The sequence below is a fragment of the Mytilus californianus genome, unplaced genomic scaffold, assembly GCF_021869535.1.
Source record: "Mytilus californianus isolate M0D057914Y unplaced genomic scaffold, xbMytCali1.0.p SCAF_10, whole genome shotgun sequence".
In the NCBI taxonomy this organism is placed as follows: domain Eukaryota; kingdom Metazoa; phylum Mollusca; class Bivalvia; order Mytilida; family Mytilidae; genus Mytilus; species Mytilus californianus.
In genome coordinates this window covers 48675606-48685029 of record NW_026262582.1, presented here as the reverse complement: position 1 = coordinate 48685029, position 9424 = coordinate 48675606, and the positions used below count along the sequence as shown (strand labels likewise).

Here is a 9424-nt window from a genome sequence, read left to right as displayed (position 1 = left end):
TTATGTACATAATACATAATCGATTTCAACCAATCATAACATGCAAATGTAATTTTCTGAGAAGACTCAGAAGAGTATGTATATAATCACTATTATGCAATAAATGACAGAAATTTTAATTAAATATTGATTAGTTAGATGTTTTAAGTTCAATAAATAAAAAAATATCAACAAATATTAAACAGCTAATTAAACAAATTCACAAAAGTTATAATTTTAACTATAGTGTATGGTAATTATTCACATCATTAACTGTAGAAGGCTTCGCCAATTCCATTCATAAAAGGAGAAAAAACCCAAAAACTCATACATAGAAAAGAGCATTAAAATGGGAGAGGGCTCCCCCCCCCCCCCCCCCGAAAAAAAAAACAAACTTGGTAAACCGCAAACGAAATACAACTGATCAGACTTTTTTCCAAAGACCATTCATAAATCTCAAACTGTGTATGGGAAATCGTTTTTAGATAATATTTTGTATTTTTTGTTTATCAAGATACATATTTAAAACATATTGTAAATATTATATAAGATATATAATACAAAATTGATGAGTTTTTTTTTTACCAAAAAAAATAGAAGATCATGTCTTGCTTACGGATATCTTAATTCTTTATATATAAAAAAAGAAGATGTGGTATGATTGCCAATGAGACAACTCTCCACAAGAGACCAAATGACACAGAAATTAACAACTATAGGTCACCGTACGGCCTTCAACAATGAGCAAAGCCCATACCGCACAGTCAGCTATAAAAGGCCCCGAAATGACAATGACGGTATAACATTTCAAACGAGAAAACTAATAAGATATTTTACGAAGAAAATTTTATAAGAAATCTCATAATTAACTTAAAAAAAATAAGACACGCAGGCCTAATGAATTAATCTAATAAAATTAATAAAATATCCAAGGATACAGAAATCAAAAGTTAGTGTAAAGATCTGTAAACACTAATTTGATCTAATTTAGAAAACGATTGTACATTGTAAAAAGTAAATAAGATTATAATTGAATATTGCTTCAAAACAATCATGACTTAATCAAGAACGTTCCTCTCTATATGGAAAAGCATTTATTATGGAAAAGCAAGAAAATATTATGTAAACACACTACGGGGAATCTTTGTTGACAAATCTATTATTAGCTTGGTCAATGTGACGTCACAAGTTCACAGTGTCTGCTAATTTCATTCAATAGAGAGTTCCCCTCGCGAGAAGAAGCACATGGTGAAGTTCAATGTTTTTCTGTGATTTTTTCTATAGTGATTGGATTTATAAGTAGGAAACTTGTACTGGCAGATAAATTAAGCTTTAAATTAACTCCCTCAGCAATATGAGGCGAGGAATCCTTGACATTCCATGGATATGCACCTGGTTAATCGTTGCAGTTTTTCTTGTGTCAACGAGGGGTACAAAAATTTCACTTAAAAGTAAGTAATTTTATTTTGTAGCAAATTTGGTCACGTATAATAAATTTGGAAAATATGTTTGTAGTTTGAACGGTAATCGAAAATCCATAATTGATTTAGAGCAATGTGTGCGGTATTTACATAACGACCCACCCTCGCAGGGCCTCTTTCGTGAAGGTGGAAAAGTTGTTTACTTATAAAAAGATGACGGACGATTAAATTGTCAGTGAAATAAATGTTTGTTTGGTCGAATTTATACTTATTTAGCTTACTTTACTACTTTTAACGTGCTTTACAGAATAAAAATACCAAATTTGGGAATATAACATACCTGTGTATTGCACTGTCCCCCCTTTTTGCGTTGTGTGATTAACCCTCTCGGCGCATTTACTTAATGCGTTTATACAAAAGAACTATTCTTTATTTACAGTAAACAAATTAAATAGCAATTCTGTCACCTTTAAAGTTTTAAATAGTTGCGTAACACGCACCTGCTTCTAATGAAGCAAATATTTTTGTGGTCATTTTTTTTGACAATATGGCGACACTTTATTTATGTCACATGACTTTCAATAGACCCTGTAGATGATGAGCCTGCAATTTAATATCTCAGGAAAGCTTTTGTCATTGTATAAACGAAAGATCAACTTATAAATGATAATCTATCAATGACATTTTAAAGGTCAAGAAAAGTTCATTTTTACTTGATCAAGTAGAAGAAATATAATATTGTTTAAAAGTCATTTTAAATTCATTGAATTTTAACTGATTTTATCTGATGACATGGCACCATACTCATATGACAAAAAAAAAATGAACCTTTATATTAATTTTTGTTTTTTTTAAAATTTAAAATCCCAAAGGAAAAAATTTCCCTGTTTTCATATTTGGAATACACATAAATGTAACAACAATTAAATTTTAAATGTACACTCTAGTCATGAATTTGGTTGAAAGCGCCTCAATCTTAGTCCCGAAGACAATTCTTGTGTACAAAATTGTTTACATGTAGGTTCATATCTGGATTTTCTTAATATTTGCAGATAGTCCTTTTAAAATTTTACATACTGACATATTGGGCACAAATATTAAAATTTATGTAATGTATTTTTCATATATTTTAGAAAGATGGGGATGGGGGGGGGGGGGGGGGGGGAATATGATACTAACTATTTTTGGAATGTTAGTCCCATAATTCGCTCAATAATTTTAAGACCACACAGATATATTTTTAAATCAACAATTATGTTCAATGAAATATTATCATAATTAAAAAATAGAAATAGATATAGAGTGAAGTTATTTGTAATCAAAGACAAGGAAGATGCATTTATGCTAAATTGAAAAAAAAAGTTTTAAGAGCATGAGAAATTTTGAAATGATAATATTTCAGATGCTTGCTCAATTTCTATGTAGATAGCCAAACAATGTCAACAATTGATTATGTTTTCAATAATTAGATATTGACTTACTGTGTTAAGTCAAAGACAATCTGAGCTTATGTTTTTTAGTTAAAGTTTGTTAGTAATTATTTTACTTTTAATTTATTTCTGAAGGACACTGATGGACTAAATGATAAATGCAATTGTTTACTTGCATTTACATGATTTAGGGCTTCCTTCCCAATTTTTTTTTATTGTATTTGAAAATTAATGATAAATACATTTGTATATGTACAAATGAAATATAATCGTGTATTCTCTTTTGATTATTCCCAATGACCAATCAACTTTTTGTCCAATTAGGGAACTTGAAGTATAGAAGAATATTTACTGATTTAATCTAGTCACTTCAATCATAGTTTGTTCATTTTTTAAAACACAATATTTATGTTTTATAAATATCGCAATTTTCCCATTCAAGGATTATCAATTGGCAAGTTTTATGGACTTAATGATATTAACTCAATTGTGAAACAAGGCTGTTAATTAAAGATCATGTAATAAATAGAGAGTTTAAATACACAAGTTCTCCATGGTCTGTGATCGCTAACAGCTGTTTATGAACTGTCACAGAAGAAATGATTGATCTATTTATTGATAAATTTTACAGCATCATTTATGATATCTGATATCAAAGGGAACACCTGTTCTGTTATTTTACCTGTAACAAGATAATTGTTTGATACCAGGTAATACACCTATTTGGTCCATTCATGATTAAAGAACAACTACACAAAATTTGTTTAAGCAATTTTTTACAAAATGACTGGTTAAAATAATAAATTATTGTTAACTTATGGTGTATGCAATTACATGTACTGTTTCATAAAAAAATACCTGTAACGAGATTATTGTTTGAGCAAGGTAATACAGGTATTTGGTCCATTCATGATTGAAGTACAATCCTACATAATTTGTTTAAGCAACTTTTTATGAAAATTAGTGGTTTAAATGATAAATCATTCACGATTGTTAAGTTATGGTTTTTATGCAATATGGTGTACCTGAGACTAAAACTTTTAATTATTGTTTGAAACCAGGTAATACAGGTATTTGGTCCATTCATGATTTAAGTGCAATCCCCCATAATTTGTTTAAGCAATTTTTTAGAAAATGACTGGTTAATTTGATAATTTAAATTATTGGTAAGTTATAGTCTAATTGCAATTACAGGAACTGTTTTATAAAAAAATTACGTGTAACAAGATTATTGTTTGAAACCAGGTAATATAGGTATTTGGTCTATAATACATGATTTAAGAACATCCCAAGTAATTTGTTTAAGCAACATTTTACATAAATTTCTGGTTAAAATGATTAATCACTGTTAAGTTATGGTCTATGCAATTACGTGTACCAAATTATTGTTAATTTATGGTCTATGCAATTACGTGTACCTGAGACGTAGATGTAATGTTAATTTAGTCTTGACAAATTAATGTTTTTTTTTTTAGTTATGTAAATCAGACTCCAACCAATGTTGATATACTGTACAAATAATCAGTCTAATTAATCTTCAAAATAAACAAACATGTAGGCTGTATTAGATATCTTTTCCAAATACAAATTACATGTTCGATACAGTTCAGTTGGAGTAAATGTCATTTTTACCTGCACAAAATGGGAAGCCCATGGCCATTCAAATTTTACTCTGATTTTGTACAAAAGCTTAACTTATTTTTTCAACAGTATTTTATTTTCATGTTTAAGTCATATGATGATAGGGAAGATGTCCACCCTTAAGGATGGGCTCACAGTGCCATTTGGAACTTTTGACCACTTTATACCCACTCCAATCATCAGGGTTCTCGGTAAAGCAACTAGATGAGATTTAGACTCACTATTTTCTGTCGGACCCACACAAATTTCTGAAAATATTGATCAGTTAAGTTTAATGTTGGGACTCACAAAAATTTTGGGAAATTTTGAATTTTGAAGCTCGAAAGAAAAATTCTGAGATAATCCTGCGTCATGGATAGGTTGAGATGAGGAAATCCTCCAGAGGTGTAGCAAAACTCCTCAAAAGATAAACAAAACAAATGTCACAAAATTGAACTCAGGCCAAATGAATTTTATGCAAAATAATTTTTCACCATTCCGATTGATTGTCTTAATTACTATTTTGTAGACAGATTTTTTCCTTTCTCATTTACATCTTTCGCAAACTAATCATGCAGTAACGCAATTTCCCGAGTTTGGAAAGAGCATGTGTCACCATTAGGCTTATTAAGAGAATCTCCATCAAGATGGAAAAATAATTTTAAGAACTTTAGCTGTGATCGATAAAGCAAAATTGCTTTGGGACTTGTTTGACAAACATTTATTCAAAGTTTTGTAATCCATTGTTTATTACGGATGTTTTTTCCGAGTGGCACATCTGGAAATGGATGGGATTTCATACCTTCTCTGTTTGTTGCTTGACTTTGATTCCTGAGACAATGTTTAATATAAAATAATCCTGTCTCTACATTTTGACATCTGCGTTTCATTTTTTACTGTTTTATCTATATTTATGTATATTTGTTTACTTCTAATAGTTCTATGTCTTGTGGTCTCTGGTGAAAATTTGTCGCATTGGCAATCATATCACGTCTTTTTATTTTTGTATTGTTTACTATATATACTTTACATTGTATAAATTAAACTGCAAGTATCTTTTTTTTCTATCATCATCAAAAGTTTCAGAGTTTTAGTGTTCTGATAAAAATCTAAATGTGAAAGAGAGGCGAAAGATACCAAAGGCACATTGAAACTCATAAGTCGAAAATAAACTGACAGCGCCATGCATATGGCAAAAACAGAAAAAAAGACCAAAAGACAAACAACAGTATACAAAACCCAACAATTGTTACATAGAAATCTAAAGAATGAGCAACAAGAACCCACCCCCCCCCCCCCCCAAAAAAAAAAAACGTTACAGGGGTAATCTCAGCCTCAGATGCTCGGGAAATTTGGATTTAAGGATTAGCACTGATTCTTGTTGAAAATGGAAAGCTTGATTATGTTTAAAAAAAAAATGAATTCATGTGTTTTTGTTTGAACTAAAGTATTTTTTGGTCATAAAGAAAAAGCTTTTAACAGTAGTTAGATTTGATAATTTTTGCATTGAAAAGTATATATTTTCCTTCAGAAAACGAAATGCATACAATACAGGACAGGACTATTACATGATAAGGGGGGCAAAGGGGAGATGTTTCCCTCCATTATGGGCTAGCAAGTACACAGTAAAAGAGTAGAATATTGTTAACCCTAATTTTTCGTAGGTTGAATGAAGCCTTTATTGTGTATATTATCTATATACTAATATTAAACAATGATAATTCCAGGATTTCACAGTTAAGGATGTGATTTGTATACATTCATTTATTATAAGGAAGTACTCAGTAGTGTGGTTAAAAATATATCTGCTGCATTAGTTTTATTACACAGGTATACATTTTGAAACATTGGGACTCAAAATAGAACTGAATAAATTTAATGATTTCATCGAAATGCATAATTCTTTCAATTCAGTTCAAACTTTATTGTCATATATTATAAATCAACTTCTATGATTTGTGACTAAAACAAACAAAACTATTAGTTCAATTATTAGTTCCCTACTCTTAGTACTAATCATGTTAATGACTGCTTTACAAAGGAATCTATATGCTTTCTACTTGTTGTACATGTATGTAGCTAGAAATACTGCATTCGTCCATTGGTTCTTTATGAAAAAAATATAATAAATGAGTAGCTTAAATTACAAAAAGATGAAAAAATTTACTTTTATAGATTTGAATAACTTTTTCATTTTGTTATATAAAAAATTTTGACTGAAAAAATACTACCCAGTATTTTCTTTTCATTTTGCACTTATTGGCCATTGTAAAATACACACTGCAAGTACAAATAATTTTGCTAACAAAGGTACATTGTATTGTGACCAAGTGACAAGAAGGTCAATACACCATAGATGATTTACCTGGTGATAATGTACAAGTCAGTGTTAAATTTGTGTTTGAATAAATAAGGATCTGACTTCTATTGATTACTAATAAAAACATTTAAATTCTCTTGACCTTGACCATACATGTATGAGGGGATTGGGTTTACCCATTTACTGCACTGGCAAAACAAAAAGTTGTCCTTTGTAACAACTCATTTCATTCTCAACGATTTAAGCCCTACATTTTGCCTAATTTTCATGAAAAAATAATAGAAAAGAGCAAATAATATTGCCCAAGGGTTTTAAATTGATTTTTTTCTGATAAATCTACGGACTTGTTGTCATAAGATAATTTTTGGCATGGCCTATGCACATTATAAAGTATTCACTAACCAGTTAAATTTAAAAACAGTGTTTTTTCATCATTGAACACTTCTCTGGTCTAAAGAAAATGATGAATAAAATCAAGATTTAGATTACTAATTTAATTCTTTGGTAATATATATATATATACATATTTATTTGGCAATCACCAATGGCAGTCAGCAGGGTTTGAGAACATCCGTTGTTTGACCTGTTAGTCAAATGCGTTTTGTTAAAATATATTTTTTCACTTTTTTGGTCTTTTGGAAAATGATGTTTGTGCTGTATTTAGACCCCTATCAAGAAATTTGTTTTACATGCACATGTATGAAAATTGAGGTTTTTATCCAACGCAATCATAGGTTTGAACGTTGTTTTCAATTTAGACTTGTTTATATATATATATATAAAACAAGAATTTTTATACGTGTGCATGCAAAACAAATTTCTTAGTAGAGGGGTCTAAATACAGCACAAACAACATTTTCCAAAAGACCAAAAAAGTGAAAAAGTATATTTTAACAAAACGCATTTGACTAGCAGGTCGAACAACTGATGTTCTTAAGTCCTGCTGACTGCCATTGCAATTGCCAAATAAACGGATCACAAGATGTAAAAAATGGATCTTATAATTAATTTATTACCAAACAGAAAACAATAAACTTGCTGAAAAGATGGTATACCGCAAACATCAGGTGCAAAATTTTGTACACCATATCCGGATTTCGACTATATACAACTCGTCTAAACATCAGCCCAACAATGTTAGATCTGTAAATTCGCCGGGATTCGAACTCATGCTACTGAATCCGACGCGCTAGACCACTCGACCACCTAGGCTTCATTATATATATATATATATAGATGTTTGTGATAGTAACGATTTCTAGACTCAGCTCAAATGTAGAATCTTGGGACTTCTGTTTAGAAATTGGTGAGAACCAGTCTAATTTTTCGTAGTCCAGTACTTGTAGACTCTCACATGCTGATATGTACTTGTATTTAAAAAAAACAACTTTCAATGGTATTTTTAAACATGCTGTAATTATTTTATTTTGTCGTGTATACATTTTTATAGATCCTGAAGTTTAATATTTCTAAATATCTCCTGATGATCAAAATTTCAACATCTTTAGGAATTTATGCTTCTATATCCTGAAGTTTAATATTTCAAAATTTCAACATCTTTTAGGAACTTATGCTTCTATGAATTAATCCTTTGAAGAACATTATCACATAATATGAAGAAATGACTTTTTTCTATAGATATTCTTTTGACTATTAATTCGTTTTTACATGGATTTTGAACAAACTTTTATTTAGAAAATTGATTTTCTGTCAACCAGAGTGCGGTTTAGTAGAAACTTTGTGTTGTTGTAATGAAAAAAGAAGAGGGTGAAATTCGATCGTGATGAGTTTCGGCTGAAAAAGCTTAACAAAGTAATTAACTTCCATTTCATTAATTTTGTCAGTGTCATTGGAGCTATGTGGGAATGATCATTGATATCCTAATAAGATTGAATTCTTTTGTTCTCAAGAGTTCGATGGGTTCTCCGGCAGGGATGTGGTAATCGCTATCTGTAATCGTAGTCGGTGGTGGATCCAGAAATTTTCATAAGGGGGGGCCCACTGACTGCCTAAGAGGGCGCCCGCTCCAGTCATGCTTCAGTGATTCCCTAAATAATCAACCAAATTTTTCCCACAAAAGGGGGGCCCAGGCCCCCTGAAAAACCCTCTAAATCCGCCTCTGGTAGTAATAAATATTGGCTTTGTTTATAAGTCTTTAGTCCTGGAAATGGAAAATAAGGGATACTGGGGATTTGTTTGTTTTTTGTGGATATTAATTTTTGTGGATTTGAGGAAAAATTGCATTTTCATGGATATTAGATTTCTTCGTTTTGCCGAAGTCTGCTTAAAAAGCCTATAGACAAATTGTACTTCATCAAATATTTCAATTCATAGTTTACTTTTACCCAAGAAAGCCAAGAATATCAATGAATCCACAGTATGTTTTATTCATTCACAACAAAATTACTACCAGTGGCGGATCCAGGAACCCCCGGAACCCCCCCCCCCCCCCTTTTTTTTTTGACGATCAATGCATTTGAATGGGGACATATAGTTGGAACCCCCCCTTTATCCTGAGTTGGGAACCCCCCTTTTGAAAATGGCTTGATCCGCCCCTGACTACACACTTTACAAAACACACAAGAAAAATGTTTTGTTTTTATGGCTGTTCTTTATCATAAGAAATTTACAATGGGACCTTTGACATGGAGCAA

The 9424-nt window shown here is 30.8% G+C and overlaps 1 protein-coding gene across 1 annotated transcript in view; it reads left to right on the top strand.

The window, feature by feature from the left end:
* The first annotated feature begins 1186 nt into the window (after positions 1 to 1186).
* Positions 1187 to 9424, top strand: part of LOC127718277 (prolow-density lipoprotein receptor-related protein 1-like) — a 208771-nt gene continuing 200533 nt past the window's right edge. The window contains exon 1 of the mRNA XM_052224271.1: positions 1187 to 1430. Coding sequence (XP_052080231.1) covers positions 1334 to 1430 — 97 coding nt within the window. The 5' untranslated portion in view covers positions 1187 to 1333. The remainder of the gene's footprint in view (positions 1431 to 9424) is intronic.